The sequence below is a fragment of the Myotis daubentonii genome, chromosome 1 (assembly GCF_963259705.1).
Source record: "Myotis daubentonii chromosome 1, mMyoDau2.1, whole genome shotgun sequence".
Taxonomy (NCBI): domain Eukaryota; kingdom Metazoa; phylum Chordata; class Mammalia; order Chiroptera; family Vespertilionidae; genus Myotis; species Myotis daubentonii.
This window is the reverse complement of record NC_081840.1, coordinates 154564914-154590874: the sequence shown is the minus strand read 5'-3', so window position 1 is coordinate 154590874 and position 25961 is coordinate 154564914. Positions and strand designations below refer to the sequence as shown.

Sequence of the window (25961 nt, the reverse complement as noted above, 5' to 3'; positions counted from 1 at the left end):
GCGAGCGGCTGCCTGCGCCTTAAATACCCTGCTAAAAATAGCCTGCGAGGCCACCTTCCAATCAGACGTGCCCGAAGTTCGAATTTGGCCAATAGCGAGGGCCGTGAGAGAGAGGCTCGGTCACGCCAGGCGGGGCCGCGCTGAACCGGCGCCCGCCATTGGCCCCAGCTGACATCATCGGCGCGCAGCCCCCGGGACGGGCGCGGCGTGATTGGGCGGTGCGCGGGGCGGGCCGGAGGAGTCACGTGGGGGGGAGGGAGTGGGGGGAGCTAGGCGAGGAGGAGGGGGAGCTGGCAGCGGAGGTTTGAATAGGGAAGTTTTGCAGGGGTTACGTTTGCAGTCAGTCCGGTGTTTGCAAATATTGTGTGGGCTCGCGAGCGCGTCTCTGGACTCCGGCAGGATCTGAACCCGCGGCGCCTCACTGCTGGGCACTGAGTTTGCATGAAACTTTCCCTGCGCTGCAGGCACGGCCGCTGCGCTCCCGACTCCAGACCGCACACCTCCGTGTTGGTTCAACAGCGGGGACTGATTTTTCCAAACCGACATGGATGTACTCCCAATGTGCAGCATCTTCCAGGAACTCCAGATTGTGCATGAGACCGGGTACTTCTCGGCGCTGCCCTCCCTGGAGGAATATTGGCAACAGGTAAATAGGAATTATGTGCCAGGTACCCCGGTGCGCCACGGAGGGTGCATCACGCACGGACAGTCCTGGTGTGTGGTTGAAGGTGCACTGTTTTTTCTTTTTTCTTTTTTATGTTTTGGGTAAAAAAAAATTAAAATTAAAATAATTATTCTTAAAACATAGTCCTGCTGTCTCCGGTGCGGGAGGCACTTTGGAAAAGCTTTTTCCAGCTTGGAGCGGAGTTGTCATTTGCGTGGAGCACAGCAGCGCTTCGTTGCTCCCAGTGTTTTAGCCCCTTTCTGGGGCTTCTGAACCGGAGGGCAGACCCAGCTCCACCGGCTGATCTCAGGGCTGCGAGCCCTTGGCAGAAGTTTGGTGCTTGTACCAGCTCCAGACTCCACAGCTGGAACTTGTCATTTGAACTTGCGTGGAAGCCAAGAGTATTTTTGTCAAAGATATTTGTTTTTGTTTTCCTTTTTGGTCTTTGTACTTAGACAGTTTTGTGTTTATTTTTTTTAAAATTAGAAATTTCACTAGCAAAACACCCACCAGCTCTTTTTCTCTACCAGGCCATTTGCTTCTTTGTCATCCTTAACATTTACCTCCATCTGCCTTGTTTTTCTTACCTGCTTCTTTTGTTAAAAAAAAAAAAAAAAAAGAAAGAAAGAACGTTTGCACAATCAGTGACTTATCAGTCATATGACAGTGAGCTCTTCTCGTCTGAGTTTGGGAAGAAGAGCCTCAGTTTCCGGCATTTTTTTTTCTAGTGAAACTAGAATTTTTGGCATTGGACAAATGTGAAACTTAATTTTTCCCCTTTCTAATTTATTAGTATTGCCCGAAGGGAGAGAGATTCTGACACTTGTCACATTGTTTTTTTAAAAGATAGAAGCGGCTGTCTCTCTGCCCTGCTAGAATGTTGGCTTTTGTCACAAAGTACAAATATATTCTGTGGATTTCAAAGCCTAGAAAGCTTTAAGAGGGATGAAGTGCAGTGTGGCAACCTTCTAATGCCTGCTTGATTGTTCTCAGTCCTGTCCTGCCTTCCTCTCCCCTGCCCCCTTTTCCGCCTTAAGAAGCTGCTCCCTAGGACGTGATTGAAATTGATCTAAGTAGTTTCCTTCGGGCATTTGGGATTTGGGCCCCAAGCCAGGCTGAGCTCTCCTTCGCCTTCAGAGGCTTTTAAACTCTGAGAGCTTCGCTCTGGTCCCCAGAGCTCATCAGCGTAATGGAGATTTTAAATTAGCCAGATGATAAAGTTTAATAAGATCTCAATAAATGTGCTTTTGTTTTTCTTTGGAACATCCATAAAATATCTAGCCATCTCTCCTCAGAACACTCTGGCCTGCCGTTGTAACCTAGACATACAGTTTTAGGGGTAAAGAGAAAACAATGGTTGTTTCCCCCCCCTTTGCTTGCTCATGCTTGCTCCGTGAGGATTCTGTGGGGAGGGGGAAGGGTTTGTGTGCTATATTATGATCGCAGGCACGTTGCTAAGAAAGCAAGCATGAGTGAGCCCTTCGGGTAGCTTAGCTAGTCCTGACCATGATTTGCTAAAAAGGGCAAAGTCGGCTGTAGAAATGTAAATCTGTAGAATTGCGGTCCTATAGACAACCTTATATGGCCATCCAGGCAATTGATCCTAGTGAAGAGAAGGGCAGATATAATTTAATCCTAAAATGTTTCCTACCGTTTTTCTTTTCCAGTGGCTAGAAAGTTTGAGATGGTGGGGAGAGGGGATGCTGGTCTCTCGGCAGTGGTAGCTTCTTGAAAGGTTGGTTGTGGGTCTGGGGAGGGGGCACTCTGTCCATGACACACTGCATGCATATCTGAACCGGGTTCTTTTTTGGCTGCTGGTCAGAATTTCAAAAGGAAGTCTCCTCTGGCATTGCGTGAAAGAAATAGAGTGATGACTCATACAGTTGTACTCTTGGCCAGTAGATAAAGTTCTTGTCCATTGTGGCACTCCCAGCAGGGCCGGGAGGAATTTCCCCTCCTGCATCCTTTACAATAGCAGATGGCCATTCTGGAATGATTTCTCCCCTCTGTTGTAGAAGCTCTTGTTTTTCTCTGACCACTGTGGAAGTCATTAAAGTTGTGTGTACCCATGGCCCTGCACTTGGGAATGGCATTCTTTGAAAGCCTACTAGGTCTGGGCTAAGCAGGAAATGGGTAGTTTCTGTGCAGCTCCATTGATGTCCTTGAATATAGACCATCAGCTTGCTGCGTCTGCTCACTGAGTGTGGCCCTGTGCTGTCAGCTGTGTCTGCAAAGGGAGACACATGCAATGTCAGAACACATTGCATTGTATGCGTTGCAGCCTGTTTTGTGCTTGAGAAAGGAGGATGGCTGGGTTTCTCTTAATTGCACATGGTTCTCGAGACTGTCAGATAATCTGGCTAAACCTGTCGGGGGGTGTGTCTGAGGCTGGTTTTCTTTGTGTGGTTTACAGAAACTCATTAGAAATGTCAACACTGGTAACTATAACAAAAACTGGCTTAGTGACCTTCAGTCACTGTGGCCTTTGGTCCAACATGGTATTTCTTCTGAATCCATCCCCATTCCTAGAAACAGCTTTCCTCTTGCTCTCCTAAAGACACGGTTCTTATAGTGACATGGCCACAGTCTGTTTGCCCTTCATCCCTGCATGTATTTTGGAAATATGCTTTTGGTTCCATTTTCAGTTGTCATAATCACGTGCCTTCTTGTGGTTCCTTTCGCACAGACCTGCCTGGAGTTGGAACGCTATCTCCAGAGTGAACCCTGCTATGTGTCAGCCTCTGAAATCAAGTTCGACAGCCAGGAAGATCTGTGGACCAAAATTATTCTGGCTCGGGAGAAAAAGGAAGACCCGGAAGTGAAGGTTTCCTCCAGTCCCCCTGAGGATGCTCTCAGCAGCCCCAGCTTTGGCTACAACCTGGAGACCAACAGCTTGAACTCGGATGTGAGCAGCGAGTCATCGGACAGTTCCGAGGAACTCTCACCCACTTCCAAGTTTACCTCTGACCCCATTGGCGAAGTGCTGGTCAACTCGGGGAACCTGAGCTCCTCAGTCACCTCCACACCCCCTTCTTCCCCAGAACTGAGCAGAGACCCTTCCCACCTGTGGGGGTGTGCACCCGGTGAGCCGCACCCTCCAGGGAAGATACGCGGTGGGACTTCGGGGAAGCCGGGTGACAAGGGCAGCAGCGGGGACGCCTCCCCAGACGGCCGGAGGAGGGTGCACCGATGCCACTTTAATGGCTGCCGAAAAGTTTACACCAAAAGCTCCCACTTGAAAGCACATCAGCGCACTCACACAGGTCAGTCCCTCCTGCGACCCGGGAGGTGGGCCGCTGGTGGGCGCCACTGAATTGCACCAGCCCTGGGAGGGGGCCGGGCTCCGCAGAAGGCTGTCAGAGCAGACACATCCTCACCTCACTCTTTCCCTAAAGAGATGGGTCTCTGGGAAAGACAGAGTAGGAGGTGAAAGACTGGACATGTGCCGATGAATGGTTGACACTTTCAGAGTAAACAGACAAGAGGTAAATCACGTTCTCCATCTCCACCCAACCCCCTACCCACTCCAATCCTCCCGGTTATCAGGACCCATTGTGATAGTGTTACATGGAGTTGCCTCTGATTTTTTTTTTTTTAAATGAAACTCAAAGATCAGGAGAGAGGGTGGCTGGACAGCATGGTGCACGCTGGTGTTGACAGTGTGGGGATTAAACTTGACCATAAGCTCTGTGTAGCAGTTTTGATCAGTGGGTGCTTACTGGGAATTTCTCTGTGGATCATGCTGTGCTTTTATTTTCTGATACCAATTTTTAAAAACCACAAATTGAAAAAAAAATTTTTAATGAAATACTACAACCTAGCCCTAGCCAGTTTTGCTCAGTGGTTAGAGCATTGGCCTGAGAACTAAAGGGTCCTGGGTTCAATTCCAGGCAAGGGCACATACCTCGGTTACAGGCTCAATCCTCGGCCCTGGTCGGGGCATGTGTAGGAGGCAACCAATCGATGTGTCTCTTTCACATCAATGTTTCTCTGGGTCTTTCTTCCCCCTCCTTCCCCCTCTCTCTAAAAATCAATGGAAAAATATCCTCGGGTGAAGATTAACAATAACAACAACAACAACAAAAAGAAATACAGCAGCCTAGATGAAAGTTCTATTGAAAATTACTATTATAGTCTCTAGGGTAACTGGTGATGAGTCACAGAAATGTTAGAGCTGAAAGGGACCTTAGAGATCAAGTCACTCAAGCTCTCATCCTACCAGTAATGAGAGGAGATGGCTGAGCCCTCGGCCAGGGTTTCCAAGATGGTCATGGCTGAGGGGGATCAGGACCCAGGTGTCATTTGTCCCAACAGCATTCTCTGCGACTGGTTTTGGCAAAACGGTTCCTGTCCTCAGGTAGCACTTTTTAGTGAATTCATATTTATAATCTGACCAAGGAACAAAGTGGACTTGGTTATTTCATTGCCATTTAGAAAGTTCTTTGACAGCCCTGGATGGGGTTTCCCAGAAACTCATGACTTCAGTTCTGGAGAAATGTAGTTTCTCGGAGGAAACAACAAAGCTCATTCCACAGGGAAGTGAGTAAGGAGCAAAATAAGTACTTGGGAGAAACCGTTTCCATGGAGAAAGCAATAAAACCCTGCCCTCACAGAGGCTGTGGGTCCAGTGGGCTGACACATCACCTCCCAAGTATTTCTTCAGTCTGAGTAATCATCTTTCTTACATATTAACTGACTAAGGTCATGTGGGCTCCGGGTCGCTTCCACAGCACTTGGAGGCCTGAGGCTAGGTCAGGAAAGAGCTCCTGGGTGTTACCTTCTGAGCGCCAGCTGCTGTTCCTAATTGAGGTGTGTTAGGAATTCCCGAGGCCGCCAGACCTGGCGCTTGCTAATGAGTTGACTTTCACCATGTGGTGTTGTAGCAGGGCCCCTTCCCTCACTGGACAGTGAAGTCATGGCATGCTTGTCTTGTGCTCTCTTCCCAGGAGAAAAGCCTTACAGATGCTCATGGGAAGGGTGTGAGTGGCGTTTTGCAAGAAGCGATGAGTTAACCAGACACTTCAGAAAGCACACTGGTGCCAAGCCTTTTAAATGTTCTCACTGTGACAGGTATGTGCTTGAAGCGCTGGGTTCGGGAGTGCCATCCCCCTAATGGCGTAGGCATACAGTAAACCTGGAGGAAGGCGAATGTTTTCCTAGCCTGTATTGTGCTGTTTTAGCCTTGAACAAGTCTCTAATATGCCTATTGTCCAAGTTAGGATGCTCTGTTGTCCTGTATGTGTAAAACCAGAGTGATTTCATTCCTACTGAAGTAGGCCTTCAGTAGTTTTTGAATTTCAAGACTGGGCAGTAATGTGTGCTCCAAAGAGCTGAATGGAGACCTTAATTTATATTTCTATCAGTTGGAATTTCCTAACCCTGAAAATAAATTGTGATGATCCAGTGGATTGCCAGCTTCCCTTTGAGAAGGGCTGGGTGGGGGTGTGCAGGGTGGGAGATCTGTAATCTGGCTAAGGCTGTAGATCTAACCTCTCTGATGCTGATTGGTTCTGCAGGTGTTTCTCCAGGTCCGACCACCTGGCCCTGCACATGAAGAGACACCTCTGAGGGAGCAGAGTGTGAATCCTGCGGCTAAAACGGCTTCCAGGCTGAGAGACGGCCATGGAAGGAGGGTGCGTGTTCCAGCCAAAGCATGCCATTTTGCACCCCACCCAGTTGCCTCCAGGACCTCTCCTTGGAAGGTCTTTCGAAGGCGAAAGAAGTCATGTCAGAAGCGGCAGAGCGCCTGTGGTGTGTGGTGTTTGGGTGGCCTGGACTCGCCACTGGTACCTATCTTCTGAGTGGTCCCTAAGCCTTTGCCGTGAGCATGTGCACTGAGAATGTTAATGGTTGGGTTGATTGTATGTGGAGGATCTATTAGGACTGTGTGATGAGGCAGAGTCTTTCCTGTGCAGTAGCAAGACTGCAAGAGACAGAAAAAAAAATTGTTTGAATGTTTCGTGTGTGACAGGTAAACCATGAGATGAGATGACCACCAATCATTTCTTTGGGGGGTGGGAGGGTGTCTGCGCCTTATGAAAAAAAAAAAAAAAAGAAAGAAAAAAAAGAAGGGAAAACATGGAGGGCGGAGTGTGCGTGGTCAGAACCCTGTGTGGCGAGTGGATGTGGGAGGGGGAGCCCTCCTGTGTGAGAGGAACATTGGCGTCTGGTGCAGCTACGAATCGAATCGTGCAATGTGTCAAGTAGCTTGTTCTACTGGCTACAACAGCTCATTTGTTACCCTTTGTATAAGCTGTGTATTTACAAATATAACACAATGGTAACCTTTCCTTATAAGACAAAAGTAATGCATGGTCTAGGGAACTTTCTGCTTTTCCATTTTTAAATCAGAACTACAATTTTGATTCCAGTTACTGAGCAGCTAAAATACAATTTGTTGAAATCAGTGATCCCTAGCCATTTGGGCCTGGCAATACACAATTTCTCTCCCCTTCGATTTTGTAACACTCCCCTTCCAGAAAGGTGGTGTGCAACATAGGATTGTTTTTTAAATGATTCTGAATTTGATGACCTTTTTGGAAATTTAATGATGCCCTTCAAGACATTGGACACCTACTGGGTGTCAAGAATGCGAGGGCTGGTCTAATGTTACATTAGACTAAGAACCTAAAATTTTCTCAGTTGGGTGGATAAAACCACTAAAGTTTAGAAAGTGTTTTCTCATGCAGCTATGTTTCTCTTATTTATGCCTTGAGGACTAATTTCTGGTTTTCTAGCTGTTAATGCACTGTAGATCTTAATAATGGTGCCTTATGCAAGTGGCCCCTTATGTGGGGGTCTCATACAGGGGTATGGGTGATGCATGCTTTATTAAGGCTCTTTTTTCACCTGGCATTGTACTGTATCAATGTAAAATACAGAAAAAAATCTCTTTAAAGTCCTCCTTCACAAAGACAAATAGAGAGATGAAAACCCCCCAAACAAGTCAGTATTTACTCAATATTTTGCATAACTTGACCATCAGTGTTAAAATGGAAAACACATGATAATTGAAAAACCTGACCATTTCTGCCACCATGAGACTTTTCATATAGACTTTGCACAACAATTGTATAGTTCACACACCGGCTGTATTTAATATGTAATGTTTTCACGCATATTAAAGATACAGAAGTATAAAAAAACAATGTTAATGTATTTGCTTAAAAGGCACAAGTTTCACATACCTATCTAGCTATTTGTTGGTAATACAGAAAGTATATTAATTTTTTAAAAGTGGGCAGAATTCTTGTGTATGTATATTTGTGTGTATAGTATGTATATGTTTGTGTGTGTGTATATATATATACATATATATAATATATAAATATTTTTTTAAGGAGAAATTAGATGTTTAGCTAGAAAATTTCATAGCCTGTGAAGAAATATTTCAAAATGGCCATAAAGGAGGTAAAAATGAAAACTATAACTTTTATAAAGGCTTTATCTTTAATTTAATTATTTGCTACAGACTCTTGGCAAGGACTCTGTTCCAGACTGCTGACTCTGCTCATCTTACTGGCAGGTCTGCAACAGGGTACTGTTGGCCACTCAAAATTGGCATGAACGGAATACTAGCCCACAAGTTGGTCTCAGACACACTATTGTTTTGATTTTTAATTTCAGCCTTATTAGAAGATCTAAGAGTCAGCTAATTACAGGGATTTTTTTAGAACACTTTTTATGCAGATGAAGTTGGTTTTTTGTTGTTGTTTTTTTAGTACATAGATTCTTCCCATTTTTCCAATGAATAATTTCCCTAATTTGGCACACCACAGTGTGGACAGCTGATATTTCATCCAGCTGCTGGCTTGTGGGTGTGGATTTTTATATATATATATATATATACACATATATATATACACATGTGAGTCTGGCTGGGCTGGTATTTTGTTTGATCTTCCTGGAAATGAGCAATGATGAAAGCTCGAATAACTGGTTTTTTTTATCTGGGCTGATGAATACACTTACCTAAACAACTCATTTCATTTTGCTAAGGGGGAAAATGCACTTTTGGCAATTCAAAATCCAGGCACTTGATTTGCTGGATTTTGGAAAACTCCTTTTTTGGCCCTGCTGTGCGCCTAGCCATAACAATTCCATTAAGTAAGAAGGTAAACAAAAGACAAAAAGGAAAAAAACCACGCAACTTGCACTGGCTTGTCTCACTTATGAAACACCACGGAGTTGTTTGATTGGGTGGGGCTGGGTGCCGTGTATATCAATGCCTGTAATTTTCATAATAAGCAAGTACATAAAGAATTATATTCTGTTCAGGTGATAACTGAGCCTCAATCAAGCAGAAACTTTTTGCTTGACATTAAAAAAAAATTTCTATTAGTGAAATTTCTTTTTTTTTTTGAAGCACCCTGTTATCTAAAGAATCTTTGTAAGATTTTTGTAAAATTTTGTTTTACAAGATTTTATTTGAAATTGTTTTTTGCAAGATTGTTATATTTCTGTATGAATGTATTTTTTATTGGAATAACATAAAAGAATTCTTATCAGGATCTCGACTGTGCTTGGTTTTTTCTTGGGGCAGGGCGGGGATGGGTGGGGGGGCGATGAAACAAATTCCTGCTCTATTAGTCAACCTTGGGAAATGTCCCTTGTACAAATCTGAAAGCCTCTTGCCAGGCTAGTCCCTTCCTTCCAGCTTCACAGCCTGACCTGGGAGCTAATGTGCAAAGAACAGCCTAATGTTGCTCCCCTGAAATGCACTGAATTTCCTTAAAGCAACCTCCAGGCTTAGGCTTTGGGGCACAGTAGGAAAACATTTGCTCCTGCGTTTTATCTTCCTGTCACTCCAGCCAGGGGAATAACACCGCAGAGGCATCTGCATAATGACAAACTTGAACGCTTCCTTTCCCTTTCTCGAGCTCCAGCAGCCCTATTCCAGTTAAGCAGTTAGATCAGGGCCAGCCTTCTCTGACCTGGCCCACACACCTGGCGGAGCTGTCACAGAGGAAGGCAAAAATGACAGGAAGGGACAGCAGGCCACAAAGCTGTCCTGGCTCTCTACAACCCACCCTTCCATACCCCCTGCCTTCTCTGGTAGACCAGTAAGATGGGGTAGAAAGTAAGAGGTTGTTTACATGATCACCAGATAATTTTGTATCTTTTTCTTTAAAGGCTAATGGGATACATTCAATGTAGAGTTTGAAAATAAATAGTCCGCTTTTGGATTTTTAGAAAGGTTTCATGTAAGTAGCCTTAGATCTTGGTCCCAGTTTTACTGCGTGTTAGTAGCATCGGTTTATCTGCAAGTCCGTTTTCAGGCCATATCAAGCTAATCAGTAGTGATAGGTTAAAGCAATGTGTGCTTTCCAGAAGGGGCTATAGGATGGTGGAAATTTTCATGGGAAAGCTTAATGTTCTTCCTTTGAGGAAGTTCTCACATTTCGGATGCTTTAAGTGCTCATGACTTCTCTTCATAGCAGATCTTTGTTTTGCTAGATGTGCAGACTTTACACCAGCTTTTAATTTTACAATTGGGAAGGGGAATTTTTAAATGAATCCCCAATGTTAAGTGGCTTTCTTGAACTGCAGTAAAAATATCAGCAATTCGGGAGGCGTTGTTGGCCTGGGAGGGTGGAGGAAGCTGGTGAAAATTTGGCCAGGACTCATGGGTGTGTTGTGTTCTGAAACACATGTCAGGATGACTAATAGTTGGATTGCCCTGACTGTATGGCTAAATAAAGGCTTGATAATGCATTCTCGGCTACTGGTAAGACTTGACCACTTTGTCATGTGCAGACTATGCTGAACAGCTCAGTTATGTTCAAATAAGGCTGTTAGGAGAACTGTTGTGCAAGCAATCAGCTGTAAACCTAACATATTTATAGAAGTATAAAAAATTTCAGTCTGCTTAACAAATTTTTTGAAACCTAGCTCAAAGAAAGGAAATGTTCCCGTTCTAACTAGTTGCTGTGTGCTCTTGGACAATTTGCTGAGCTACAAGGGACCTCCACTTCCTTATGGCTGAAATATTTTGAGCGAGGTCACATGCATCTAGCATTTTATATAGCACTACAATTCTGTGGTCTGTGAGAATAGGGTGGGCTTGAAATTATAGGTTCACCATCTATGGATACTCAGCTCAGATCTAGAAAGCTCTCTCATGTGCTATAGTAGAAAGTATTGTTGAGAGAATTGCTCTGACTTAGAACGGAAACAGAAAGTTCTCAAATTGCCCTTTGCTCCTTTAATTATAGTTAAGTTATTCAGGCATTTGGTGCTTTATAGCATGCCATTATTTTATTTCAAAAATAAACAAACAAACAAAAGATCTCTTTAAAAAGTGCCATTGTAGCTATTGCAGATCCAAGTCTGTCATATCCCACCCCCAAATCTTAGTCCATACACCCATGTGCACAAACAGTGGGGGAGGTGACTAGAGTCAAGTTGTTTACCTTTATATTGTGGTTGCTGTGGAGAAAGAACATAGCTTTCATATGTAACTCCTTTCTTAGGTCCTAACCTTATGGCACCATGAGCTATTTTTTAACAACCCTCCTTCCACAACTAAATTCTTCCTGTCCCCAAATTGGGTGATAATAAAGATGATGATGTCTACTACTTTTTTTGCCTTAACCAGGAACTGGGTAAGGCAATATGTCATATGTGTGTGTGTGTGTGTGTGTGTGTGTGTGTGTGTGTGTGTGTGTGTCTGTAGAATGAATGCCACGCGGTAGGTACTATTCCCATTTCACATATGAGGAATATTGAAGCTTCAGGAAGTGAAGCTGCTTTCCCTAGATCACTTAGTTGCAGGCAAGCATCCAATCCAGGGCTCTCACATGGCAAAAGACCAAGGTTTTAATCACCACTGAACACTGCTTTCTGTCTCACCCAAGTTCCCACAAGAGCCTGTCGAATTCACCTTAAAATGAAGTTACATTTATGAAATGGAGACAACTTTCTTACAATTCAGAAGCACTAAAGCTATAAACTGTGCTGTAATTCTGAGCAAACAAAGTAACCATTTTGAATTGCTTTCAAGATATGAGACAGATGGCATGTATTTATTTTTAATGTTTAAGAAGATAGAGAACACAATTGGGGATGTGACATCCTGCATTAATTGGCAAGCATCACCTAATGTACGTAGTTAAGACACAAAGAGAGGAAAATTAGGGTCATGCATCACCCAAATGAGGCAATACAGCAAAGTGTATTTAACTAGATTTATTTTATAACATGTTCTCTTTCCCTCTAAGTAATTTTAATGAGAATTCTCTAAACAACTGTGAATGAAGAGACAAAGAGGAGAAGGAATCTGGGTACCACATGTCCTGATAGGAACCACACTGGGCTGAGCAGTTACCAAAGAATTTTCAATAACAGACAGACTTAACTACCATGTCCATTGTCATTGAGTCCCTCTCCAAATAGCTTTGTACTAACTTCCCTGTACACTACATAACCCATGCCAAAAGCAAAGCAAAACAAAACAAAAAAATACCACACGATGTAGGATTGTTTCTTAAATTAAGAGCCCCCAATTCGAAGCTGCCATAAACAAACAATTATTAACTTTTTAAAAGGTTTAGCTGCTTAGATAATAGATTACTGTGTACCACACCACCTATGAGCTTTTCTGAAGGTTGTACTTGCTAGATGCCCAAGCACATTTATCTATGACTTGCATTTATCAGCTAAGCATAGCTCTGTTCCCCTCCATTGCTTAAGTTTCACGTTACCACATTTCATTTGAGTTGTGCAAGACTTTCCTGCAGATGTACAAGGTAGGTAATGACATGCGCTGGCATTATCAATTAGCTCAGTGTAAAAGCAGGTGACAGTGCCCGGTGTCATTTTTCTACTTGTGTTGGTGAGGAGATGAAAGCACATGGGATAGGTAAGATGGCAGTAATGGCAGTGTGCCCTACTGTCCCTTTCACATGGGAATGAATGTAAAAACGTCTTCACTTTCACCCCCATCTTCACTTGTATGAAGATCATCCTCCCCAAAATAGGTCATTTATTCACAAGCTCAAAAGTCAGAGCAAGCCTGCTGCTCACCATGAGACGTGTGTGTATTTAAACTGCAAAAATTTGACTCTTGAAGGTAAAATTGCCTTTGGGCAAAACTGAGATATATAAATTATTTAAAGTGAATTTAAAAAAAATAGTGTTTGCTACAGATTTTATTTTTAAATGTATATTTTATTGATTTCAGAGAAGAAGGGAGAGAGATAGAAACATCAATGATGAGAGAGAATCACGGATGGCTGCCTCCTGCACTGGGGATCAAGCCGAAACCCGGGCATGTGCCCTCACCAGGCACGTGACCTCCTGGTTCATAGGCCGACACTGAACCACTGAGCCACGCTGGCCAGACAATGATGTTTCAGTTTTAAATATCTATCTGCCCTAATGCTCTATCGGAAGATGGAGGCCAGGTAATAGCAGAGAGGACTCATGGGGCAAGAGGCCTCTCAAAGTCCAGCATTTCTGAGCTTGTTCCCAGCAGCATCACTCAGTTCTAAATGGTCTGGCAGAGGTGCAGTAAAAAGGGTTACTGGAGCTTTGCTGAGTGGAATAGCCACACATTCAAATTTCGAAAATGTCAACAGGATGCAACAATGGGAACTCTGGGTTCCAGTGCCCTTCTGACGAGAAATGTTCATGGGGTGTAAGAGAGGAAGGAGTGCCAGCAGCTTCTGGTTCTCCCTGGATCAATCATGACCCACCCCCTGAGCTTCCTGCAGTTAGGTAACCCTGAATGTTCCTTTTAAAAATGCCTGTATTCTAGTCACCAGCTGGGGTGGCACCTGGGGGCCAGACAACTGTACAAGAGTGAGGACATTGTTGCCCAAGCATCCTTTCTTTAAGCTGTGAGTTCCCGTGGAAATGTTCAATGCTAACACAATCTCAGAATTACTTCTTGTTAAAAGGGAATTCTAAGAGTTATATTTGCCAAGACAGGGCATTTAACTATTACGTCCAGAGGAACCTTCCCACATGCAACTTAGGAGTAGACGATTCACTAATTCCAATCCTTTGAACGTTGTTTTTCTCATACCCAAGATGGGACAATGAGAATCCTTTTGGGATTGTTGTAAGATTAGAGATAAGGTATGTAGGGATCAGTAGTTGGTCATTATTTCATTGTGTGCTGGATATTTATTTCTCCATAAAGAACAGGAAAAGGATTCTTGTTCTTCCCATTGAATTTTTTTTAAAGCAATTAAAGAAATAGGATTAGGAAACATTCACTCATTATTTTCCACAACATAATTTTCCAGTAAATTGAGTGAAGGGCAAGCTGAATCTTAAGTTGTATTTTTATGATCAATAAAGTCGTTTCCTCTCGCAACACTGGCTGTGCTGCTGAAATCTTGCAGGAAGGAAGTTCTGCAAGACTTTGAGTAAAACATTTCCTGGCAAAAGCCGTGAACACACTGACCAGTGGCAGAACTGAATTGACCAACAGATTCAAAAAGTTGAATTTACAGTGTTTCTGACAAGTGACAAAGAACTTGGAAGTCCCAATTGTTACTGAAGTTTTCATGAGCGGCCATACATCCAGATACTGGTCCAGTTCTCCTGAATTAGGTGGACTGAGCTAAAGCTACCACTGAACAGATGTCTCAGTATGGTCCCCAAGAATGACTACCTTATTTAATTTATGACATTCTTTCTGATTGAATGGATTATGTGTATGGAATACCTCACACATCACAAAGCATCAGCTTGTGTGCCACTGCAATTTGCTATACACTCTATGCAATTAAATTTCCTATGCTTACATTCATATATTCTTGTTGGTTTATTTCATTATCTTTATTTTGCTTAATCTTTAGTTAACTGATGTTTGATTGCTTGTTTATTCTTTCTACCACCCTTATTCTTATGTGCATAGCTCCCATGAACATGCATTCCATGCCTTCGTTGTCATGAGTGAAAATGAAATGTCACACATTTATAGAGGGTTTTGGGTGGTGGTGGTGGTGGTAGTGGTGGTGTGTGTCGCTGTCCTTTTAGTGTTTTTGTTTGTTTGATTTTTAAATGGTCTCACTGGCCACTTACTTACAACAAATAAGTGCTCAAATGGATTCTGAGGCAGGTAATCATCCTGAGTGATAAAGCCTATGAAGGGGTGATAAGGATGCCTCTCATTTGGTCCTCAGACAGCCTGTGGTGAGGAAAGCAGCCATTATCATCTAATTTTGTAGGGAACAAACCTGAGATGCAGTCAATTAACTGACACAGTCAGTGCAAGGCAGGAATACAAGCCAGCTCATCTCTTTCTACTAGCATAATAGGTCATGTAGCCATCTTATTACTCGAACTTGACCCTATAGCACAGTGGTTCTCAACCTTCCTAATGCCACGACCCTTTCATACAGTTCCTCATGTTGTGGTGACCCTCAATTTCATTGTTACAAATTGAACATAATTAAAGCATAGTGATTAATCACAAAAACAATATGTAATTATATATGTGTTTTCCGATGGTCTCAGGCGACCCCTGTGAAAGGGTCGTTCGACCCCCAAAGGGGTCGCGACCCACAGGTTGAGAACCGCTGCTAGCAGGTGCACCTGTGTAAAGTGTGGCAGAAGTACATCTGTATTCCATTGTCTTCTGGTCATGCTCACATTCGCCTTCTCAACTTGCCCATGGCAGAGAACTCCATGTGAGCCTGTCATGGGGGTCTAAGAGCAAAAATCATTTATTCATTCATTTGTTCATTCACTCAGTAGTTAGTGAGTGTCAACAAGGTGATGGGTGGCCTGTTAGGAGTCCAGCAGGCTACCAGAGGAGCATAATACCTCAGCCTGGATCCTTATCTTCAAGAATTAGCTTATATTCTGACTTTTCCCATCAGCCTCCCTGGCCTCGCCAGCCACGAAAGTCTCTTGCTCTGAGTTCCTGTCCTTTGCTTGCTATTTGCCTTATTTGATACTCAGTGTGAGATATTTGTGCTTTTATTTCTTTTCTCACTTGTAATGAATAGCTAGAGAGCAAGTTGTTTCAAAGCAAAACTTGTGTGTGTCTGGGCTTTGTGCACAAATCATATTGTGTGTTCCAAGGTGGTGTTCACAACTGCTTCTGAGTTTTGACAATGATGATATGTGTACACATTCTGGGTATACCCATGGCTCCTTCACCATCACCCTCATTGCCCCTCTGGCTCATGTTTGATTAGATCCCATAACGTGTCACCCAGCTCATCCATCCTCGCTGCAGAGCATATCCTGGCTGTCAGGGATTCCGCCTGAGGAATAACTGGCAGACGCGCCCTTACTTCTGCACCAGTGCTGGGGTTTCCACCACCAAATGCCCAGAACGGATCTGAACATACAAATGAATTTGTTTTCATTTCTGTTACAAGGTGGTTAAACCATTGTGAAGGGATGTCTGGCATATCCTTCCCAGGGGCAATGCATTTGAGAAGTGGATTGAAGTGCCTGGAAATCAGCTCCACAGTCCTTTCAGAGGCGTCTGCTCTACTCTTCCTCAGCCTGGGCCACCTGCATTTTCTCTGAGCTTCTTCACTTTTCTCCCTGGCTTCCTGGAGGAGGAGTTCCTTGGGGCTAGAAATTGTACATATAGATTTGCATCTCAGACTGCTCAGCTCCTGGTGTGGGTGTTCCATGAGTGAATGAGCTAATGATTCTGCTTGTCACCCCTTCACTCCCTGTGCCAATAGCATTGGGTCTCTTGATTCTAGGGACAATCTATACTAATAAAAGGGTAATACACTAATTAGACCGGGAGACCTTCCGGAGGTCCTTCCAGACAAAGCCATGGTGGTGGGGCTGAGGCAGAGGTGGTTAGGGGTGATCAGGCAAAAAGGGGAGGGCAATTGGGGGTGACTGGGACAGGGGGTCAGTTGGGGGCAAGCAGGCCAGCAGGAGGTGCAGTTGGGTGCAAGCAGGCCGGCGGGGGGGGGGGGAAGGGGGCAGTTGGGGGTGAGAAAGCCGGCAGGCAGAGTGGTTAGGGGCAATTAGGCAGGCAGAGAGGTGAGCGGTTAGGAGCCAGCAGTCCTAGATTGCTAGAGGAATGTCCGACTCTTCTGTGGGATCAGGCCTAAACCAGCTGTCAGACATCCCCCTAGGGGTCCCAGATTGGAGAGGGTGCAGGATGGCCTGAGGGACACCCGCCATGCACGAATTTTGTGTACCGGGCCACTAGTCTCTAAATAAACCCACAACTTATTGATCCAAAATATTAGACCTCTCAGGTACATCTTTTGCCTGGCAGGCATGAGGAAGGCCAATTATTCATTTTGTGTTTTATTCTTTCCTAGTGCCCTTTCACCTTAGATTGAAAAGTTACCTAAGAAGAAGTGCTTGAAAATCAGAGGAAGATGATTAGGGAAACACATACACCTGTCAACTGGGTTCTAAATAGTACAAAGTAAACAACTCACACAACCCATGTGAGTTGTGTTTCTTTCAACTTTGTACTCATTTAAAAGCCTTTCCCTCCTACAAATGTATTGAATGCTCTGGAAAGGGCCACATGACTCTGAATAGAACCTCTTGGGGGGGAGGAGGGGGGAATGAAAGTGAAACTTCATGAAAGCACATTCTGTGCTTGTCATTAAAGATAAAAAAAAAGTGTTTTGACACATAACTTCTAAACCAAATACAAAGTCCTTTCAATTCTGAATGTGATTCTTTTGCACATGAGGAGTAAACTGGTGGTGGAGGGTTGAGGGGTGTGTTGAGGTGGGGGTAGTGTCCCAGGTGACTAGTTAAATGTCTGCAAATCCCAAACGTCCCTTCTCACAACCTGCTGCCTTTCCCTGCATTTTATGCAAAGTCATTTGATGTTGATTTTACCACTTTCAATCAGAGTGGCATCTTTTTCTTCAAGGTCAAATGGGTGATTGAGCTGCCACTGCTTATCACATACTCGTTTTAGGCAGGACATTACAGAGAGCGTACATCCATTTACCAGTTAAAGGTAACACAATTCAGTGAGTGCTTGGGACAAAAAATGAGCTTACGTCCCTCCCTCGTGCCACTGTAAAAGCGGAGACAGCTGCTGAAGCCCTGAGTTCGTTCTTGTCTATGTGATGGGATCCCTTTGGATGGCTGCTGCAAATATTAAATAGAAGACTTATGTGAACGTCCAGATGCAGCCCTTGGTACCAAGAGACCTCAGTCCTCTTTTCTCCCAATGGCTAACTGAGAGTCAGCTTGTTTTTGTCTCAAGTCCCTTGCATAGAAGCTTTTCTCACATACCCTCATTCCTTTTAACAACTCTGTTCCATTCAATCGATGTCTATGACCAGTCACAGGGAAATGTCCTTTCAGGAGATCACAGCACCAAATAAAAGGCGTCAGAGCCTGAAGGCCTGGTCCCCCGCCACCTTCACTCATCCACCCACATCCACTGTCCACCCTGGCTCAGTGCCTCAGGCCTAGAAGTCCCACTTCATGTGGTAGAAATGCCTGTCTCCCAACATCCCTAAGGTGCAGGTCTCAGGATTTAAGCATGAAAAACCCCTCTGGCTGCTGGAATTGTGCTCAACTATTATGATGTTGCCAATTTCCTACCTCCCTCTGCTTCAGCTTCTCATCATCACATTGGGTGGAGAACAGGCAACATGCCGAGCTGTTGTTAGGATGTGAAATAATACATGGAAGGAGCTTAGCCTGGAATCGGTAGGTGATGTACATCAGAGTTTGCTCAGGTTCAGATTATCACTGTAACTTCTTTGTGAAACAGGAGAAATTATTTAAAAACACTCTTGTAAAATTGTTAGGTGGGTCCAGAGGACTTAGAGATATAGGCCAATTTGAGGAAGTCCAAAACAGCACTTTCAGACGCTGCTATAGCTCTCAGTATGAACACAGCCTTTAACTGCTTGTTGAACAGCCTATACTTTGCCATCCAGCTCCAACAAGTTATCCTAAAAAAAATGGCGGACAGAATTTGGGATTGCAGCATTGGCCATAAAAACGGCCCTCTCCTTCCTGCCTCACAGGGAGACACTATCCTGGGTTTCTTTAATGGAAATGCATGTCATGATGATTAATATTCAACTTTGCTTAATGAGAAGTCATAGCTTCTATTATTGGTCCACTAGGGAGAGTAATTTTCTTTATAAAGAGGATCAGTATTGCTGGCAGAGGAAAACTTAACCAAGAATAATGACATTACTAAAGGTTGGTTGAATTGATGGGTGATCACCTTGGCTTGAAATGGTCAGGTCCATTTTTATTTGCATAACTCAAGAGTACAGAGAGTGTTGTCTACCCTGGATGTGTCATGATGAGGGTTTGTGTCAGCTATGGTTCAAGGATGGAGGAAACGTTGGCTGCAAAATGGCCTCAGACACAAGGGCAACAGAACATTGACCAGACTCCTTTATCCTCCCCCACAGGGAAGTACAGCCACAGCCACAAAAAAGAATAATAATTTTGGGCAGATCAAATGATTTGTGTGCAGATCAACAACAATGCTTGCACCTATAAAACAAACAGATGTGTCATTACTTTAGGAAAATGTCCCTTTTGTGTTCCCTAAACTCGTTTTACATATTCCTTGCTGACGACAACCCATCTCGCCAGTCTCTATAACTGCAGTGAAATGAGTGACAGGCCAAGTGCAATGCCCTGAGGACAAGTCTCTGTACCAGCCTGGGATTAGAGATTGTTGTACTTTAGAGTCCAGCACACCTGGGTCAAATGCCAGTTCTAGAGGTTTCCTGACCTTGTGAAGTCACTTAAACTCTGGGAGCACCCACTTTCCTAGTTAAAATGGGGATTGGGACGTCAGCCTGTCGGGTCCCCAGCCCAGAATGCCTATCCCAGGAGAGCCTGAAGAGGGCAAATGTGCACCCTGGCAAGTGCTCAACCCCCAGCGGACAGAGCATTCTGCTTCTGTTCCCAGTTAGTCCTGAGCGGTGATATCTTCCTCAGAACTTAGACTCATAAAAGGATCCAACTCCACAGGTTGCTTTCAGCCCTGGACCAATTTCAGCTCTGCAACTTGACTTTCTCTACCTTTTATTTCCCATGCATTGGGCCTTGTGTCTGAAACACAAATGTTATCTAATCTTAATAGTGTTGTAATGTACCCCGTGAATCACAGAGGACGCCTCAAGAAGTCGAATTAAAGAGTCACATTTATTGCAATCCGGGGACCACGAGGGGGCATTTTGGCTCTCCCAAATCTCATAGTGATAAGATGGCCGCAACACCAGATTTATATAGGCAAAGATCACAAAGGTATTGATTACATCCCAAGGTTTGGAATGAGGAAACTGATTTGCAAAAAAGCAGTTTACAGAAGCAGAAGCAGCATGTTATCTAAATTATATTATCTAGAGTCAGACTTAAGCATGTTATCTAAATTACAGTTTTTGTTTTGGGTCTCCGGAACACTGAGTCAACAGGGACATGTTAACTGGAGCCCTCTGACCTTGGAATAATTGTGCTGTCCTTCCGAGGTAAAGGAAAATGTGCTTTCTAAGACCAGTATGACCACAACCAATGGGATAGTCACATTACAATCAATAGGGTATTTAATCGAATGGGGTAATTTATATAATTCAAAAAATTAAAATAATTTTTCTATTATTAAACAAAGCAAATAAGTACAGAAACCAAACAGCAGGGTTAAAGTAAACTATAGTTTCTACCTGAGATGATTGTTACCATACTTCAATAGGACCATAATATTAATGTCAGAGCTGAAACCAGAACCCAGGCCTTCTGGCTCCCAGTTCTGTTTGTTTCCTACTGAGTCACAGTCGTTAAAGCTTCTGTGACCTTGGAAATCATGGCGAGCCATGTATAGGGGAATGGAGAGTGGATTGCAATGGGGTCAGCCCTCACCTTCCTCAGCCTGACTCCAGGGCTACCTGTGGGTACAAGCCCAGGAGTTACTCCCCATTGTTACTCTCTATATTTTATACTGTTATGGACTGAGTGTTATGTCCCCCCACACACACACACCAAAAAATAATCATATTGCATATGGTCTTTTATTCTCCCCCAAATTTATGAGAATGGAGATTACTGTCCTTTTTTTATAATAGAGATCCTTAAAACCCAAGAATGTTGAAGTCACCAAACTACAAGTCAAACCATCATCCAGATCTTTATTTGGCTAAACTGCCCATGGCCCTTCAGGATTCTAAAGTACATCCCTAATTGGGGTATTGGTCAGGCTCGTGGGGAGTAGGTTTTCATTGAGGAGCAGCTCTATCTACAGGACAGTGGAAGAAGGCTGCTGTGACTCAGTTCTCCTGGGCTTGTACCCACAGGTGGCCCTGAAGTCAGAAGAAGGACACCTGGGGTGAGGCCACTGAGCAAGAGCCTACACTTTCCTGGTCCATTCATACTTGTTCTGGGAAAATCTATCAAACCCTGGAGTGGCAGGCTGACACATTTCACCAGGACTTAATCTCCTGGACAAAAGGAACCACACCCCTTCACCTTGTAGTAAAAGGAAGGACTCAGGTGAGACTCACTGAAGAAATGCAAGGTGTGCCCTTGAAAAACTGGATTGTTGGCTGATGACTTATCCCGTGGGAGGTGGCGTGGGGTAATAGGATGGGGTGGGTTTGAGAATGGAGTTTGAGTCCTATCTGCCACTTCTGAGCTGTGTGGCTGTGGGCGACTCACTCCAGCTCTCTGAGCCTTCAGGGCAACATGCGTGAAAAAAGAACAATTACCTTCCTTGAAGAACTTTGTGGGAATTATATGAAATAAGCATTCAGTCGATATTACAACCCTTTTCTTTCAAATGTATGGAATTTAATTTTTCTAGGGGCAAAGAAAAGAATGGTTGGGAAAATTACTTAGGAGGTTGGTAAGTAGACAGGGGCAAGTTTGCTTAAATTACAAAGCAAAATCACAGTGTCACTCATGCACCATGCTGTTGTAGATTCAATTTAGTGCTTAAAATCCGGTGGGCCAGGGTGCTGGAGAAGCCGAAGAGACAAGGATGGTGTGTTAATCTTTGGCTAGAATAATTTATTTCAGAATAACTAATTTGGGGGGTAATTTTATATTAGTTTACATAGCATTCACAAATGTCATTTAATCCCCATAGTTAGTCCAATGAAGAAACTATTGTAATCCTTATTTTCCAGATAGTTTATGATGTGCCTAAAAATTCTCAGGCTTCAAGCCAGCCGACTGCCACAGGTGCCTCGGCTAAGGCATGAATGACACTCACAACAGGCTGGAAGGAATGCACTTGTCTTCAAGGATCTCCCATTATAAGCAATAACATCTATAAACAAATTTAAGGGTAGTATCGCAGTATTACATAAGTGGGCTCAGGTCCAAGAAGTAATGAATGCTCATTAACATATATTGGCATGGTAATATTTTACAGGGTGTGTTCATAACATACGAGTCTGGGTTTGCAAGTTTCTTCTCCTCTGAAATCCCTCTAACTTGCCATATTCTGATAAACAAATGAACAAACAAATTTTGACTCAACAGTGTGTTCAGATGGGCAGGTAGGCAGGAAGGTTACATGCAAGTCGATGGTATGAGCTCTCCAAATGTTTCCCAAGAACGAATGCTGGAGTCCAGTATAACCTGTAAGGAATTCGAGCTTAATTATTAGCATTAAAGAGAATTCCAAAGGCTGGTAATGGTTTGTTCCCTTTTCTCCAAAGTGCAGAAAAACACGTTTGACCTTCTAAGGCTTTACAGAGTAGGTATGGATCAACAGTTAAGCTACCAAGGAATTGCAAGAAGTTCTTTGTGTGCACGTCCTTCCGTTTCCTCACTGCTGAGTCAGCGAGTCAAAAGCAAGACCACAATGGATGAGAGGCTTTAACAACTCGGGCAGGGACGATCTAGGCTTACCATCTTCTTTGCAGCCACTCAGTCCTTAATTTTTAATAACTGTGTCCAACTTATTTTTTTGTCCAACTTACTTTTTGCCTAACATTTTTTTCCACAGAGTAAATAATGGCTTTATCTCAATTTACTTTTAAGAAAGTCCCAAAGTATTTGACTTAGAAATGAAACAAAAGGTTAGGGTTTGAGGTACTTCCCCACTTTCTCAAACATGCCAGGAGAGAAGATCAAGTGAGTGTATTTAAGTTGGAGGGAAAATCCTCAAATCAGGCCCTTTGGTGGAGAAATATGTTTCTAGTGCATCACATGCTGAGCAGGGAAACACCGTGCCTTTACTATTTTATTGTTCTCAAGAGTTAAATCTAAATCAAGAGACAGAAACCAAGATGACTAAAGAGCTCTTGCACAAAAGGGCAGGTCTCTTACAGAATGGCGTGTTTTATTCAGCCTGTGCAGAGGAAAAGTTGAGATTAAGGATCTGTAATTTTTATTTGCAGACTTTCAGTTCTGCTCTAAGTTGGTCGCTTCCGTCTTTCATTTCCTGTAGCATGCCTATCACTAAGACCAGCTTCTCGTTGTTTGTGGGCAGCCTGGATCGGCACTGAGGAGCAAGGCCTCGCTCGAGCCTTCTGCCTGGATGGAAGACTCCAGTTCACTTTGGGGAGCTCTTCCTAGGAGCGAGGCAAGCATTCTACTGGTGGAACATGTGCAAAGAGGCACGGTCTATGCGTATCCCCCCAGCCACACACATTACCGAAGTCTTGATACTAAATGCAGAAGTCTCAAATGGGAGAAAATGCCATTTCAACTGCACATGGAGCTGTGGTTTTGAACAAGAGTGAAAATCAGAAGATTCAGGGGAACTCGAAAGTCACCAGAGGCCTTTGCTCAGAGATTAAAAATTCAACTTCTCTTCATCCTGAATATTAGGCAGATCCTTACTCCTAAGCATGCACCAAAAAGAGCAAGTGTGGGTGTTTCAGGGCCGTTTGAAAAAGAAGAAACCTTTCACCACCAGTTTTCAGTCTTCTCCTTAATGCTAATAATTAAGCTCAGATTCCTTGGTGAAACAGTCCCATGAAACTGTTTTGGAAAAGTGGTGTGAGCTCAGAGAGAGAGACATGGAGATCATGGAGCCTTCCCCCAACCCAATGGCTAGTCCCGTTCTTTGTAGCTTCTCGTGATTAACCACATCCCCTGGCCTTCAGCGTGTCCAAAGTATGTGAGGACACTCATCACTTTCAGAGTTATCTAGAACATATTTGAAGAAGCAAACAAAAATCCCTTCTTTTTTTGTTGTTTTAACTGACACATTATCTCATTTTGGAGAGAGAATGGGAGCAAAAGCCATGAAACCTTAGCCCTGTCATCCAGGCACTGAGGTGTGTCCCGCCTCAGATTTGCATTTGGAGCCACCTCAAGGTGACACGTGCCCCCCGGACCTGTGTAGGAAGGACCACAGAAGAAAGGGACAGTGCATGGCGCCACAGTACCCAGAGGCCTCGGGGGCGGCCCGATGTGCTCCTTTTCCTCAGGGCGGCAGGAATGAGACACACAGAACTCACAGCCCCAGAAAGAGTGCGGGTGCTCAGGGGCCGGGGACAGAGGAATGACATGTTTGCAAAGACGGTCTCCTCTTTCTTCCAAGCCGCATCTGGGAGCCTTGATGTTTTTGAGCAGGAAAATAATATGATGAAATAGGTGCTTTAGAGATGTTCATCTATCTGTGGCATAAAAGTAAATGTAGATACGGAAAGAAAATCGATACGCATTTCACATAAAAGTGCCTTGGCGGTAGGCGTTATTACTCTCAGCTTACACATAACGTTCCTGGAGTTACAGAGGCGGCAGGACGCTGGCCAGAGGCCCTGCTTGAGAGAGACCGTCCACTTCTGCGTTTCCAGAGCCCAGAGGCTGGCTGTGCAGGCAGGATGGAGCCTGGTGCTGTGACACCTGTCTCAGGTAATCACACCCAACGAACTGGCCAGGTACCCCCGCAGCACTAGCCAGTGAGGGTCTGAGGAGCCGAAGTCCTCCCTGACGTTCCTGTTCTTGGGCCAGCAAAACACAGTGTTCTCTGTTCGTTGCCTACTACTTATTTATTGGATTTTCTACATGGTCCCATTTGCTTACATTTCCAGAGAATACACTGATAACAGCATTGATTGAAATAATGAAAACAGATAGCTTCAATAAAGGCAGAGCTGAGCAGCAGCGCGCATCTGGTCTCTCTTTTACTGTCCTCCCGGGTAACCAGTTCAAGCCCATATTTCTTGAATACGCTTCGCTATTGGAAGCAGCTCTGCTGTGATGGAGACAGTGTTGGGGTAGGACAGGACCAGCCAGCTCTGTCAGACCCAGAGGCCTGAGTGGGACCCCCAGCCAGCCCTCCCCTCTGACAGGGAACCTCCCTCCCCTCTGGGCCTATTGGGAAGGTTTAATTACCCGAAGGAAGGTGCTTGGCTCCATACTGGATGTGATGTCTTTTAGGTAACGGGTGTTCTTTTATTCATGAAAAATGTTAGAGAACTCTGTTCCCCTTTTCAGAGGAAATTCCCTTCACAGGAAAAAGAAACAACCTCCCACTCAATCTGGGACTTCAACTTCACAATAAAATAAGCTGCAAGTGTCCTGTTCTGTGTGGAGTGGACTTGCTCTGGACAGACACTAAGACACACAGCTGCAGCGCCCCTGTCCTAGGACCACTGTCAATTTTAGGCACTTCTCAGGAAAACGATGTCAACTGGTAATAAACAGGCGAGGTTCTGGGTAGCACATGAAGCAGATCATGTTCCTTTGTTTCAGGTTGTGTGTCATTCTTACCTAATTCGGTTTGTATTCTCTGCTGGGGACTTCTGCTCTACTGTTCCAGGGACTCCTGTTTTGCTATTGACATGCAAAACCTACCCAAAGTGCTCCTTTATAAAAAACGTTTCCTTCCGTAGCTACTTTTTAGTGATTAGGAGACTTTCTTCCCACACATACCTGCTTTCCCAAAGCCAGCATTGGCCTTTTAAAAACAGGATCCCAGGAGTGTGCAGGACTGTAGCCACTGAAAGAAATGTGGTTGTCTTGGAATGCAGAGGCCTGGTTCCAGGCCCTAGAAATGTTGACAAGAGTCTTAGATAGGGGCCCTGGGACTGTGGCCTAGATCAGCACGTCCATCCATCCCTCTGTCTGTCTGTCTAATGAGAAGACTCAAGAGATTATCCAGGTAAACAGAATCTGAAGGACCTCAATGGCCAAGCATTCCAAGGTTCTTCAGAGGGATGTGGAAGTTCAGTTTCATTTTTTGATTGGGGACTTCAGCTCCGTCTGCAGATAGGGCACTTCTGGGAAAGATGTGTGTCGTTTCCGTTAAAATTAGGGACATCATCATATTGTTGCTGGTTTGGGGATGTCCCCAGAGGGGAAGACATCTACGGTCCTAGGAAAAATAAAACTAACTCTCCAAAATTCCACTGCGTGTGCTCTGTACAGGCCCCTTTCCATGCATCAGACACTGACT

The 25961-nt window shown here is 44.2% G+C and overlaps 1 protein-coding gene across 4 annotated transcripts; it reads left to right on the top strand.

The window, feature by feature from the left end:
• The first annotated feature begins 296 nt into the window (after positions 1-296).
• KLF6 (KLF transcription factor 6) lies at positions 297-9174 on the top strand. 4 transcript variants are annotated; one of them, XM_059663029.1, is made up of 4 exons: positions 301-646; positions 3351-3927; positions 5611-5734; positions 6181-9174. In XM_059663029.1, exons 1-4 carry the CDS (start codon positions 545-547, stop codon positions 6230-6232), a joined length of 855 nt encoding a protein of 284 aa, XP_059519012.1. In that variant the 5' UTR covers positions 301-544; the 3' UTR covers positions 6233-9174. The 4 variants fall into 4 exon arrangements, 3 of the variants coding, with proteins under 3 accessions (XP_059519037.1, XP_059519012.1, XP_059519022.1); XM_059663039.1 differs by having other exon boundaries at positions 645-728; XR_009448476.1 differs by lacking the exon at positions 6181-9174 and having other exon boundaries at positions 297-646; positions 3351-4149.
• The last annotated feature ends 16787 nt before the right edge of the window (positions 9175-25961 follow it).

Excerpts from the sequence above, each read along its gene's own strand:
- KLF6 (XM_059663029.1), top strand. The coding sequence starts at position 545 with ATGGATGTACTCCCAATGTGCAGCATCTTCCAGGAACTCCAGATTGTG. Across the intron at positions 647-3,350 it reads TGGAGGAATATTGGCAACAG|ACCTGCCTGGAGTTGGAACG; the intron begins GTAAATAGGAAT and ends CCTTTCGCACAG. Across the intron at positions 3,928-5,610 it reads ACATCAGCGCACTCACACAG|GAGAAAAGCCTTACAGATGC; the intron begins GTCAGTCCCTCC and ends CTCTCTTCCCAG.